We start from the raw sequence: 14,458 nt of genomic DNA, 5'->3' as shown, positions 1-14,458 counted from the left end.
GCTTCCTTCCCCAGCTCACTCTGGTCATCTGATCTCTTACCCAGAACAGCCCAGCCTAGGGCTACTGTATATAGTTATGTAATTTAATTGATCTTTCTCCCTTTCCCACCCACCTTCCTCCTTCCCTGGCTCCCCTCCTTCCTTCTTTCCTTCATCCCACTCATTCTACATCCACTGATCACTTACCCAGATTAATGATCACAGGGGTTAATTGATGAACAAAATAGAGTCTGCCCTGTTGTGTGCCAGGTCCTGTTCTAGGTCCTGTCCTTATGGAGCTTGCATACATCACTCTCGCCAACTGACAAAGTGATTGATTTTTCTGGTGCTAAGCCAAAGTGCCCTCCTTTAAGCTTTTGAGTGTGGGGGTGCCCTTGGTTTCTAGAAACCTGAAAAATCATGAGCATGACTGTTCTGCTTAGCCCTGCCCTGGCTGGCACTTTTGAATGGTCAGCCCATCTCCTTGATCCCCTGAAGGTCTCAGTGGCCAGGTCTAGTGAAAACTGAGTACCCTGGAAGAGTCATGTGCGCAGGGACCTGGCTGCTTTGTTCACTGCTCTGTCCCCATGCCTGGCATGTAGTAGTTGCTCATATTGAACAACAATTCAAAGAAGATTATCCAAAGAATTTTTGACCCTTGGCTGAGGTCCTAAAGAGCACCCTCGTCTGGGGTAACTAAGGTTGAACTGCAGGGGGTGTGGGGGCTGCCAGTGGCCTGCTGAGGCCTGGGGTTCCTGAGCTGCATCTGGTTTCAGTTGGTGACTGGCTGGACTTGAGCAAGGCTGTGTGCTTGCAGCTGCTTTGCAAGATGGCCTTGACTTGGTGTGTGCCTGGGCCCCTCTGGGGCCGCCTGGCTCCTGGGCTGTCAGCTTATATGAGGTCTCTCCTCCTCTGGGGACTGCCTCTCAAAGGCAGGAGTGCTCCAAAATACATCAAGGACAGATCTAGCACCACCAATGTTACCGGGAAATTCTTACATCTATCCCATAGTTTTATCTGAGGTTACTTGGGGGGTGGGGAGCAAAATAGGTGAAGGGGATAAAAAGGTACAAACTGCTAATTATGAAATAAGTCACAGGGATGAAAAGTACAGCATAGGCAATATAGTCAGTCATATTGGAGTAAGTTTGTATGGTGACAGTTGGTAACTGCACTTACTGTGGTAAGCATTTCATAATGTATATGATTGTTGACTCACTGTCATACCCCTGAAACCAATATATTATATATCAGCTATACTTCAAAAAACTACCAGTTTTAATTATTATTAAGCAAAAGTTCCCTCTCATTAACCCTTCTTTTAAAAACAATGAACATATAAGTTATGCTTCAGAAGATTGGAGACTGTTGAGAATTAGGCTTGGGGTTGATTAATGATTGTGCATTGAGTCCCCTATACAGAATTTTATTGTTGTTAACAACCATTTGATCAATAAATATGAGAGATGCCCTCTCAAAAAAAAAACAAAAACAATGTACATATGAATTTTAGTGGCCCTTGCTCCCCTCTATATGTTTTTTGGGCAGGTAGCAAGATTGGAAATAGACGGCCAAGAACCTGGTGTTTGGTGGCAAAATCTTGATTTTGCTACTTGCTAATAGTGTCACCTTAGACAAGTCCCTTGTCTCTTTGAGCCCGTTTACTCATCTGTCAGTTCTCTAGCCTTCAAAACTGAGGAGTCATTTCTGATTCCTCCTGCTTCCTCAACTTCCACATTTAATTGACTAGCAAATACTGCTGGCTTAATTTCCAAATATTCTTCTCACCCATCTATGCTTCTTTTTCACCACTGCTGCCTCCCGAGGCCTAGCTACTGCATGGACTTGTGCAGTCACACCTGTATTGCTCTCTGTATGCAGTCTTGTCCTCTTCTTAATTTCATTCTTCATGAGCCAAGAGTGATTTTCCCTAAAATGCAAATCTGATCATCTCACTCTTCTGAGTGTAGTTCTTCAGTGGTGTCTTGTTGCACTCAGCATAAAATCCAAACCCCTCACCTTGATCTTCAAGGCCCTGAAGTACTCCATGTCGGCTGCCTCCTTTCACATTGTCTCCTTCCCCTCCTCACTCTTCCCCTCATGTTAGAACATGTCAGATTGTTTCCTGTCACAGCCCAGGGCCTTTGTATGTTCTGTTTCCTCTGCCTGTAAGTTTCTTCATGGCTAGTGCCTTCTTATCCTCTGACAGGAGCTTAGAAGTCTGCTCTTCAGAGAGGCCACACTGTCTAAAATTAGATGTCCCCCACCCGTCACTTTATCTCAGCACGCTGTTTCCTTTTACTCACTTATTCACAAGTGATTTCAATTACAGCGTGTTTCCGATCATAATGTAAGCTCCCTAAGGAAAAAAAAATTAATTTTGTTTGCTGTTCTTCCCAGAGTTTTTTTTCGCCATGGTGGCCTGTGGGGTGAAGGAGAAACTCAGTGTCCCAGAGGAGAGTTAACTGCAGGAGGTCACAGGGGTCACCCCGATGGGAATAAAGTCTTTCCTGGCAGGTGCTGGATCTTCCCTCCTCTCCCCTGGCGACCCCACACAAGCCACCCCCTAACCTGTCCTCTCCCTGGGGGACATGCCCACCATCCCAGTGAGGATGGCCTGGAGCCCAGGTGTCTCCCACTCGACAGTCTCAGGACACATTTCCAGAAGGTTCTCCCATCCACAGAGTAACAACTGAGCAGAACAACAGGAACCCTGTTGGGTGCAGCCCTTACGCGCACACACCATGCCATCTACCTGCTCAGGAACCACTCAGAAAACCACCTCCACTTTATACCAGGGAGACCTGCCTGCATCAGCCTCCAGCAGCAGAAGCAGGACTTGGCAACCCTTCCGGGCAGTGGCTGCCAAACAGAAGTTCCTGTGATGGCGGAAATATTCTATAATCTGCATTGTCCAGTATGGCAGCCACTAGCCACATGTAGCAGTCGAGCACCTGAAATGTGGCCTGTGCAACTGAGAAACTGAGTTTGGAATTTTGTTTGATTTGAATTAACTTGAATTTAAATAGCCGCATGTGACTAGTGGCTCCCAGGTTGACAGCGGAAGAGCTGCGATCTTCATCCTGCAGCAAATGAGGATCAGCCCCTTCCCTGGATTGAACTGATGTGAACAGGGGCCCGGGCACGGCTGTTTCTAAAATCTCCCAGTTGATTCTAAGGTGTAACAAACCTTGAGAACTTCTGCTCTGGAGCATCTTCCTCATTCCAGCCTTTCATACATTCTCAAAGCAAAACTCATGTCAAACTGCCATGCTCATTATTGGTGGGTGTTTCTCTGAGTTCAGTTTTCTTATACAAAACAGTTAATGATTTTAGGGATCTTGGAAAGTATAGGGTACATTTTTTGCACTAATATTAAAACTGATTCAAACTTTTCAAATATTAATAAATGACTGGGGGCTCAAATTTCTCCCCTGAACTCCAGCTATTTACAAAATTAACATATATATGGTACATATAAGCACATGCATAAACCATAATTTAAAAAGCAAATGCTGAGGATGACATGGTCGCCAGAAGCCCAGCCTAACAAATTTGTAAGTGTATTATACAGAATTCTCAGGCATAGAACAGTGTTCTTCAGATCTCTAGGGCTAATTCATCTCGCTTCAGGCCTGTTGGTTAACAACTCCCTGTTTCTCCCTCCCCCAGCCTCTGGTAATCACCATTTCACTCTTTGATCCTATGAATATAACTATTTTAGATACTTCACGTGGGAAAATGATATTCTTGCTTCCTGGTACTGATACAGGAATTAAACATTGATGATTATTAAGTACAAGTGAAGCTACCCTAAGATTAAAGGAGGGCTCTTGCAAAAAGGGCTCCAGGAATACACACAGAGGGCAGTAGGTGGGGTTAGTGGCTGATCATATGTGGCAACTTGGCTGGGCCACTGGGTGCCCATCTATTCTGTCAAAAGTTATTCTGGGTGTTTCTGTGGCTGTTTTTGAGTGAGAGTTGCATTTAAATCAGTAGAATCTGAGTGAAGCAGATTGTCCTCCACAATGTGGGTGAGCCTTGTCCAATCAGTTGAAGGCCTAAATAGAACAAAAGGCCGACCTCTCCTGAACCAGCAGATGGTCTTCAGAACCTCATCTGCAATACCAGCTCTTCCTGGCTTAACGGCAGATGCTTTTGAACTTGATCTGCAACTCTTTCCTGAGTCTCCAGCCTGTCAGCTGCTGAGCCTCCCCAACTATGTGAGCCAATTTCTTAAATCTCCCTGTATAAATATGTACACATACATACATACATACACATACATATATATGCACACATACAAATCCTATTGGCTCTGTTTGCTGGAGAACTGTCCGTAAGCCACAGAGCTTTGTTTCACTTTACCCCTTTAGTAAAGGGGTATACTCATAGTACACTAATGGTAATGTTTACTTAGTAGTATTTCAGTGATGATATATAACAATATTGATGACTTACAGAGAAACTGAGACTTGTGTGATGTATAGTCTTGTGTGCTCTCTGTGCTCTGATACACAGTAATGTACCAGTAAGACAGAAAGAGGAAAAGGAGAAAAAAAGAAGGTACATATATGAATTTTAGCGTGGGTAAGAGCTTTTCGAGGTCTGCGAGCCCTGTGTTCTTACAGATGCAAGGAACCCCATTTGACGTCCCGGGCCACCCCTTGGTGAGGCAGATGGTTCAACTCTGAAGAGTGAAAACTAACAGAAAGATGTCCTTTCAAGAGCCAGGATCTCTCTTCCAGCTCATTTCTTCCCCTGCTTCTAGTCTAATCATCAGAGGCAATTCAGAAGAAATGGAACCCCTCTTCATTGTATCCCTTCAATATTTGAACACCACCCTATTCCTGATTCTCTTCCACATGCAACACAGCTTCCAGCCCCCTCACCACCTTCAGCCCACCTTCTGGGTATGCTATTTGCTAATATTCTTCTTAAAATAAGGCTGCAGGAGCTAAGGCTGGGTCCAAATGTGGTTTGACTTGCCCAGAATATGCCAAGGTACTTTTGTCTATACAAAGTTCTGTTTATTTAATTGAAATTGTAACCTAAAACTAAGACTAAATACACTTGCCTTTGATATTATTTCAACTCATCACTGTTACAGGAAAAAAGTATCGGAAAACTGATCTGCGCCTGCATCAAGCTGTGGATAAAGTGAGCCAGAAATGGAAAGCAAAATGGCTTGAGCCTAGGATTTATCTGTCCTTACTGGATGCCACTACTGAGACCATGACTGAATAATAAATTCTCCTTAAAGCTTTCAATATTTTCTTCCTTTTCCTGTTCTGTCCCAGAATGACTGACCCTCAATACCATTCTCCTAGTCCTCCACAGACCTATAATAGTCATCTCTCAACCGAATCACATTTCATCTGTCACTGGGGAAAGTATGGCCAAGGTAAATAACTATGGCCTTTTCATAGCTGTGAAGTAGGTTGGACTGGACAAGATGCATTCCAAAGTCCCTTCAGATTTTGCAGCCATTTCGATCTGTGATTCTTGGGTCCCAGTATTTGCTGGATAAACTCCCCTGATCCACCCACCCAAATTTCTGCAGCACCAAATCAACTCACTGGTCAGAAATATCTGCTGCCGTCTTAGCCTGTACAAGGGTCCTCGAGCAGAATCTGAGCAGGTTGTGTTAGAACAGGAGTTTTGTTTCCCTTCTTCTTTGGGGCTGTCTGAGAATAATCACAAGATGTCATTTGAAGTGAACTGTTGCAGGCATACTAAAGTTCTAAAGAAAATGGATTCAACAAATGTACCTATTTACTTAGAATACCAGCTTGAATCCAATCAGTGAAATATTTTAAGAGAGCTTTGGGGGAGACAGAATGTAATAACGCATCTTCGAGTCTCCACCATGATAAATAACCAGTTTGAATAAATATTTCACTTCTCAATAACCCCAGTTAGAGTGAGGAGAATTTAAACTACTTTATGGATGAAGCTCAAAGAGGCAGCTTACTATGTGACCCACAGCCTCACCATTAACAGAATGAAAAGACAAGCCACAAATGGGCAGAAAATACTTGCGAATCACACATGTGGGAAGAATTTCATGCAAAATGTATAAAGAACTCTCAAAACCCAATATTAATACAAACAAACTAATTCAAAACGGGTAAAAGATTTGAACAAACACTTTAACCGAAGAAGATACAAGGATGTTAAGTAAGCACATGAAAAGATTTTTAACATCACTAGGCAATAGGGAAATTAAATGAAACCAAAGGGAGACACCGCCCTGCCTATCAGAGTAGCTAAAGTCCCACAGATGACCACACTAAAGTCAGGGAGGACACACAGCAACTGGGACTCTCAGTCACCGCTGGGGGGAAAGAAAAATGCTACACATGCTCTGGAAAGCAGTTTGGCGGTTTCTTAAAGTTAAAACATACATCTGCCATTATGACCTCGTCATTCCACTCCTATGTACATATATCCAAGAGAAATGAGAGCATATGTCCACACAAAGACTTGTACACAAATGTGCATAGCAACTTTTTTTGTAAGAGCCCAAAAGTGGACACAACCCAAATGACGATGAATTGATAAACAAATTGTGGTATGCACATCCAGGGCATGCCACCCAGGAACACAAAGGAATGAACTATTATTGATACTTGCAACAGCATGGGTGAATCTCAAAAAATTGTGCTGAATGAAAGAAGCCAGATCAGAAGTACACACTGTGTGATTCCATTTATATGAAATTCTAGAAAATGCAATCTGATCTATAGTGACCTAGTGACAGAAAGCAGGTGGAGAGGAGCAGCGGGAGTGCAGGGAGTGGGGAGGAAGAACTTACACGGAGACATAAGGAAAGTCTGGGAGATGATAACACATTATCATGATGGTGGTGATAGTTTCATGGAGATAGACAGATGTGTCAAAACATCAAAAGATACTTCTAAAGAATTTTTTGTGTTTTTACCTATAAACTTATTATTTTCCTCCCTTCTATGTATTTATTTTTTACATTTTTCATATTGAGATATACTATGAAATGCATAAATGCACAGCTTGATGAATTTTGACATGTGTATGCACTCATGTAATCATAGCCTAGATCAGGATATAAAATATTCTAACATTTTTCCCCTTCACCTATTTTACCCAACCCCCAACCTCCCTCCCTATGGCAATCACCAGTCTGTTCTTGGTGACTTTGAGTCTATTTCTGTTCTGTTTGTTCGTTTGTTTTTTAGATTCCACGTACACGTGAAATCATATGGTGTTTGTCTTTCTGTTTGAAATATTCACTTAGCATGATACCCTTTAGCTCCATCATGTTGTCACAAATGACAAGATCTCATTCTCTTTTATGGCTGAGAAATACCCGACTGGATATATGTTCAAATGGTATATTTTTAATGTATGAAGTTTATTTCATAACAATTATAACTTCATTTATAAACAGATTTTTTTTAGGTGAATGCTTCATGGGTAACTAGAAATTCGTATCATCAAAATAATCCACAGAGCTTGCTTCCTAGGGCTCGGGATCAAATGGAGTCATCAGGCAGCCATCTCCTTCGTTGAGTGGTCAGTGAAGCTACGCTTAGGCAGGTCAAACAGACTTTATGTATCTTACGCCACACACAACACAGAGTGCCCGACACCGCACTGAAGGGTACTAGTCAGGAATGCTGAACCCAATGACGGCAAACACTTGCTTTTCAGAAACAAACAATACAAGGGATAAAGGAACAAGTCAAGCGACACTCTAAAACACCATCCAGAATTTGGGGCACGTTGTGTTTAACTGGCCTAGTCCCATCAGGGAGTCAGTGTTGTGAGAAAAAGGGACTGGGTCTTAAAGACCCTAACAGCTACCTACAAAATATGGACTTGGATGGGATCTTGGTTTGTAGAAATTTTCTGTAAAGAGCATCAGGGGCCCAGTGATAAAGTCTATAGATTGAGTATCAGAGGAGCTGGGAGGCATTGACATGGGAAGGTAGAGATCATTAACCATAAAAAGCAGGGCACAAAACATGTAGGAGATGATCTTACTTTGGATGTCTATATAGGGAAAGGTAGAACTTTGGCATTAATAGCAGTTTTGGGGTGGTAGGACTTTTTTCTCTTATTTTTGCTTATCTATATTTAACGATTACTAAAATGCACATACAGTGCTTTTGGGAGGAGAGATTTTTTTTTAATGAAACCAGAGCCTCGAGAATTATTTTCATGAGTGTGCTTCAGCTGACATGAGTTCCTGGTCCAGGCCTTGTCTCAGAGCTGCAACCTGTCTGTCTATTGCCCTGAGACACTAAATTTGATCATTAATAGAGTAAAACTGGACCACAAAAGATGGATATTTGCTTCAAGTGTCATATTCACTATCCCCAGACAAGCAGACATGTGTACACATACACGTGCACACACACTCACACACACACAAAAGGCTCACGCGTGTGTGTCTCCTATTCTCTGAGGATGAGCAACACTGTCTAGCTCCTGTCCTCTCTTGGGATCATGGCACGCTGGACTCAGGGGACCCCAGGAACCCCTTGAGTAGCTTGGCCTTTAGACCTGACATTGGAATGGCTATTTCTCTGGGAGCTTTTCAAGGAAATTAAATTTCTGGAAGTAGTTCTCAAAGAGACACCCCAGAACAGCAGCACCACCTGAGACTTTGTTAGAAATACAAATCCTTGGGCCACACCCTCAGACCTACTGCATCAGAAGCTGGGGTGAGGCCCAGGGACCCGTAGTGTATGTAACAAGCCCTCCAGGTGATGCTGGTGAAGTTTGAGACCCACTGACCTACAGTGTCCTCTTCTATCCCAACTCACGCTCTGTGCTGAAAAACTTATCCTGCCAGAGAAGAGAGTGGCAAACCATTCTTGTTAGCCCTTAGATTTCACCAGTTCCTTGGGCTTACAGTAGAAAATAATATGTGGGTCACAATTACACAAAACCTACAGATGACAGATGGGAAGCAAATTTATGGTACTGTTTACAGGTGATTTTATGCCTATTAAGAATAAGCTCCTTTTCTTTAAAATAGTTCACAAACCTTTAAAGAAGTATAACTATCCTACCAGTTTAAAAATAGGGCTTTTGGAAATAAAAATGCTAATTCTAACCCATGGCTTAAAAAAATAGTAGATTAAGAAAGAAACTAAGAAGAGCAAACATCAGGGTTTCTCAACTTGGTACTGGACATTGGGACCAGAAACTTCTTGGCTGCGGGGGTGGAGGCTGTGCTGTGCATTGTGGGATCATTAGCACCACCCTGGGCCTCCACCTACTAGAAGCCAACAGCACCGTTTCCACATCCCCAAGTTGTGTTGACCAAAAATATCCCCGGACATCGCCAAATGGATTCTGTGAGTCTGCTGCTGTTTTGTTCCTTCAGTTTTTGCTTTGTTCTTATAATCTACAGATGAGTGAAATCATTTGATACTTGTTTTTCTCTGCCTGGCTTATTTCACTGAGCATAATGCCCTCTAGCTCCATCCATGTAGTTGCAAATGGTAGGATTTTTTTTTTCTTATGGATGAATAATATTCCATTGTGTATATGTACCACATCTTCTTTATCCATTCATCTACTGATGGACACTTAGGTTGCTTCCATTTCTTGGCTATTGTAAACAGTGCTGAGCTAAACATGGGAGTGCATATATCTTTTTCAAACTGGGCTCCTGTATTCTTAGGGTAAATTCCTAGGAGTGGAATTCCTGGGTCAAATGGTATTTCTATTTTGAGTTTTTGGAGGAACCTCCATACTGCTTTCCACAATGGTTGAACTAATTTACATTTCCACCAGCAGTGTAGGAGGGTTCCCCTTTCTCCACATCCTCACCAACACTTGTTGTTTGTCTTTTGGATGCTGGCCATCCTATATGGTGTGAGGTGAAATCTAATTGTGGTTTAATTTGCATTTCTCTGATGATTAGTGATGTGGAGCATCTTTTCATGTGCCTGTTGGCCATCTGAATTTCTTCTTTGGGGAAGTATCTGTTCAGATCCTCTGCCCATTTTTTAATTGGCTTATTTGCTTTTTGTTTTTTGAGGTGCATGAGCTCTTCATATAATTTGGATGTCAATCCTTATTGGATATGTCATTTATGAATATATTCTCCCATACTGTGGGATGCCTTTTTGTTCTACTGATGGTGTCCTTTGCTGTACAGAAGCTTTGTAGTTTGATATATTCCCGCTTGTTCATTTTTCCTTTTGTTTCCCTTGCCCGTGGAGATATGTTCATAAAGAAGGTGTTCATGTTTATATTCAAGAGAGTTTTGCCTATATTTTCTCCTAAGAGTTTTATGGTTTCATGACTTACATTCAGGTCTTTGATCCATTTCGAGTTTAGTTTTGTGTGTGGAGTTAGACAGTAATCCAGTTTCATTCACTTATATGTAGCTGTCCAGTTTTGCCAACACCAGCTGTTGAAGAGGTTGTCATTTCCCCCACTGTCTATCCATGGCTCCTTTATCATATATTAATTCACCATATATGCTTGGGTTTATATCTGGGCTCTCTATTCTGTTCCACCCATTTATGGGTCTGTTCTTGTGCCAGTACCAAATTGTCTTGATTACTGTGGCTTTTTAGTAGAGCTTGAAGTCAGGGAGCACAATTCCTCCCACTTTATTCTTCCTTCTCAGGATTGCTTTGGCTATTTGGGGTCTTTGGTGGTTCCATATGAATTTTAGAACTATTTTCTCTAATTCCTTGAAGAATGCTGTTGGTATTTTGATAGGGATTGCATTGGATATCTATATTGCTTTAGGCAGGATGGCCATTTTAACAATATTAATTCATCTTATCCATGAGCATGGGATGTGTTTCCATTTATTGTTATTTTCTTTAATTTCTCTCGAGTGTCTTGTAGTTTTGAGAATATAGGTCTCTCACTTCCTTGGTTTGGTTTATTCCTAGGTATTTTATTCTTTCTGATGCAATTGTGAATGGAATTGTTTTCCTGATTTCTCTTTCTGATAGTTCATCGTTAGTGTATAGGAAAGCAACAGATTTCTGTGTATTAATTTTGTATCCTGCAACTTTGCTGAATTCAGATATTAGATCTAGTGGTTTTGGAGTGGAGTCTTTAGGGTTTTTTATGTACCATATCATGTCATCTGATGACAATTTGACTTCTTCCTTACAAATTTGGATGCCTTTTATTTATTTGTGTTGTCTGATTGCCATTTCTAGGACATCCAGTATTATGTTGAATAAAAGCAAGGAGAGTGGGCATCCTTGTCTTGTTCCCAATCTTAGGTGAAAAGCTTTCAGCTTCTTGCTGTTATGTATAATGTTGGCTGTGGGTTTGTCATATATAGCCTTTATTATGTTGAGGTACATGCCCTCTGTACCCATTTTGTTGAGAGTTTTTATCATGAATGGATGTTGCATTTTGTCAAATGTTTTTTCAGCATCTATGGAAATGATTATGTGGTTTTAGTCTTTCTTTTTGTTGATGCGGTGGATGATATTGATGGATTTTCAAATGTTGTACCATCCTTGCATTCCTGGGATGAATCCCACTTGATCATGATGGATGATCCTTTTGATGTATTTTTGAATTCAGTTTGCTAATATTTTGTTGAGCATTTTTGCATCTATGTTCATCAGGGATATTGGTCTGTAATTTTTTTATTTGTGGTGTCTTTGCCTGTTTTTGGTATGAGAGTGATGTTGGTCTTGGAGAATGAGTTTGGGAGTATTCCCTTCTCTTCTACTTTTTGGAAAACTTTAAGGAGGATGGGTATTAGGTCTTCACTAAATGTTTGATAAAATTCAGCAGTGAAACCATCTGGTCGAGAGATTTTGTTCTTAGGTAGTTTTTTGATTACCAGTTGATTTCATTGCTGGTAGTTGGTCTATTCAGATTTTTTGTTTCTTTCTGGGTCAGCCTTGGAAGGTTGTATTTTTCTAGAATGCTATCCACTTCTTCTAGGTTATCCAGTTTGTTACCATATAATTTTTCATAGTATTCTCTCATAATTCTTTGTATTTCTGTGGTGTCTGTAGTGATTTTTCCTTTCTCATTTTTGATTCTGTTTATGTGTGTAGACTCTATTTTTTTCTTGTAAGTCTGGCTTGGGGTTTACCTATTTTGTTTATTTTCTCAAAGAACCAGCTCCTGCTTTCATTGATTCTTTCTATTGTTTTATTCTTCTCGAGTTTATGTATTTATGCTCTAATCTTTATTATGTCCCTCCTACTGACTTTGGGCCTCATTTGTTCTTCTTTTTCTAGTTTTGTTAATTGTGAGTATAGAGTGTTCATTTGGGATAGTTCTCCTTTCCTGAGGTAGGCCTGTATTGTAATATACTTCCCTCTTAGCACGGCCTTTGCTGCATCGTACAGATTTTGTGCTGTTGAACTATTGTTGTCATTTGTCTCCATATATTGCTTGATCTCTGTTTTTATTTGGTCATTGATCCATTGACTATTTAGGAGCATGTTATTAAGCCTCCACATGTTTGTGGGCTTTTTCATTTTCTTTGTGTAATTTATTTCTAGTTTCATACCTTTGTGATCTGAGAAGCTGGTGGGTACAATTTCAATCTTTTTGAATTTACTGAGACTCTCTTTGTGGCCTAGTATATGATCTATTCTTGAAAGTATTCCACGTGCACTTGAGAAGAATGTGTATCCTGTTGCTTTTGGATGGAGTGTTCTGTAGATGTCTGTTAGGTCCATCTGTTCTAGTACATTGTTCAGTGCCTCTGTCTCTTTGCTTATTTTCCGTCTGGTTGATCTGTCCTTTGGACTGAGTGGTGTGTTGAAGTCTCCTAAAATGAATGCATTGCATTTTATTTTCCCCTTTAATTCTGTTAGTATTTGTTTCACATATGTAGGTGCTCCTGTGTTGGGTGCATAGATATTTATAATAGTTATATCCTCTTGTTGGAATGACCCCTTTATCATTATATAATGTCCATCTTTGTCTCTTGTGACTTTCTTTGTTTTGAAGTCTATTTTGTCTGATACAAGTGCTGCAACTTCTGCTTTTTTCTCCCTATTAGTTGCATGAAATATCTTTTCCCATCCCTTTACTTTCAATCTGTGTATGTCTTTGGATTTAAAGTGAGTCTCTTTTAGGCAGCATATAGACGGATCTTCTTTTTTTATCCATTCAGTGACTCTATGTCTTTTGATTGGTGCATTCAGACCATTTACGTTTAGGGTGATTATTGATAGGTATGTACTTATTGCCATTGCAGGGTTTAGATTTGTGGTACCAACGGTTCAAGGGTAATTCCCTTACTATCTAACATTCTAATTTAACTTACTTCATATGCTGTTACAAACACAATCTAAAGGTTCTTTTTTGTTCCCTCCATTTTCTTCCTCCTCCATTCTTTGTATGTTATGTGTCATATTCTGTACTCTTTGTCTATCCCTTGACTGATTTTGGGTGTAGTTGATTTGATTTGCATCTGCTTAGTAATTAACTATTCTACTTTGCTGTGGTTTTATTTCCCCTGGTGACAGCTATTTAGCCTTAGGAACACTTCCATCTATAGCAGTCCCTCCAAAATACACTGTAGAGGTAGTTTGTTGGAGGTACATTCTCTCAGCTTTTGCTTATCTGAAAATTGTTTGATCCCTGTTTCAAATTTAAGTGATAACCCTGCCGCGTAGAGTATTTTTGGTTTGAGGCCCTTCTGCTTCACTGTATTAAATACATCATGCCACTCCCTTCTGGCCTGTAAGGTTTCTGTTGGGAAATCTGATGATAGCCTGAAGGATTTTTCTTTGTATGTGATTTGTTCTCTCTCTAGCTGCTTTTAAAAGTCTGCCTTCCATGCTCTTGGCTAGGAAGAATTAATATAATCAAAATGGCCATCCTGCCTAAAGCAATATACATATTCAATGCAATCCCTATCAAATTACCAACAGCATTCTTCAAAGAACTGGAGCAAATAGTTCAAAAATTCATATGGAACCACCAAATACCCCAAATAGCCAAAGCAGTCCTGAGAAGGAAGAATAAAGTGGAGGGGATCTCGCTCTCCAACTTCAAGCTCTACTACAAAGCCCCAGTAATCAAGACAGTTTGGTGCTGGCACAAGAACAGACCCACAGACCAGTGGAACAGAAGAGAGACTCCAGACATTAAATCAAACATATATGGTCAATTAATATATGATAAAGGAGCCATGGACATACAATGGAGAAATGACAGCCTCTTCAACAGTTGGTGTTGGCAAAATTGGACAGCTACATGTAAGAGAATGAAACTGGATCATTGTCTAACCCCAAACACAAAAGGAAACTCGAAATGGATCAAAGACCTGAATGTAAGTCATGAAACCATAAAACTCTTGGAAAAAAACATAGGCAAAAATCTTTTGTACATAAACATGAGCAACTTTTTCATGAACATATCTCCCCAGGCAAGGGAAACAAAAGCAAAAATGAACAAGTGGGACTATATCAAGCTGAAAAGCTTCTGTACAGCAAAGGACACCATCATACAAAAAGGCATCCTACAGTAT

General features: G+C 40.6%; 1 protein-coding gene across 2 annotated transcripts in view; it reads left to right on the top strand.

Annotated features, from left to right (window-relative positions):
- The window catches only part of LOC130683445 (kinase suppressor of Ras 1-like), a 77,681-nt gene that overhangs the window by 44,327 nt on the left and 18,896 nt on the right, over positions 1 to 14,458 (top strand). Inside the window, exon 3 of one of the 2 annotated variants that reach the window (XM_057500883.1) lies at positions 5,090 to 5,243. The exons of the other annotated variant lie outside the window; for it this stretch is intronic. Within the exon in view, the coding sequence (XP_057356866.1) occupies positions 5,090 to 5,143 (54 nt within the window). The 3' untranslated portion in view covers positions 5,144 to 5,243. Of the gene's footprint in view, positions 1 to 5,089; positions 5,244 to 14,458 lie in introns of those variants that run through there. 2 annotated transcript variants of the gene reach the window in all.

The sequence above is a fragment of the Manis pentadactyla genome, chromosome 4, assembly GCF_030020395.1.
Source record: "Manis pentadactyla isolate mManPen7 chromosome 4, mManPen7.hap1, whole genome shotgun sequence".
NCBI lineage: Eukaryota > Metazoa > Chordata > Mammalia > Pholidota > Manidae > Manis > Manis pentadactyla.
The sequence above is the reverse complement of the archived record's forward strand: the minus strand, read 5'-3'. Positions and strand labels throughout refer to the sequence as shown.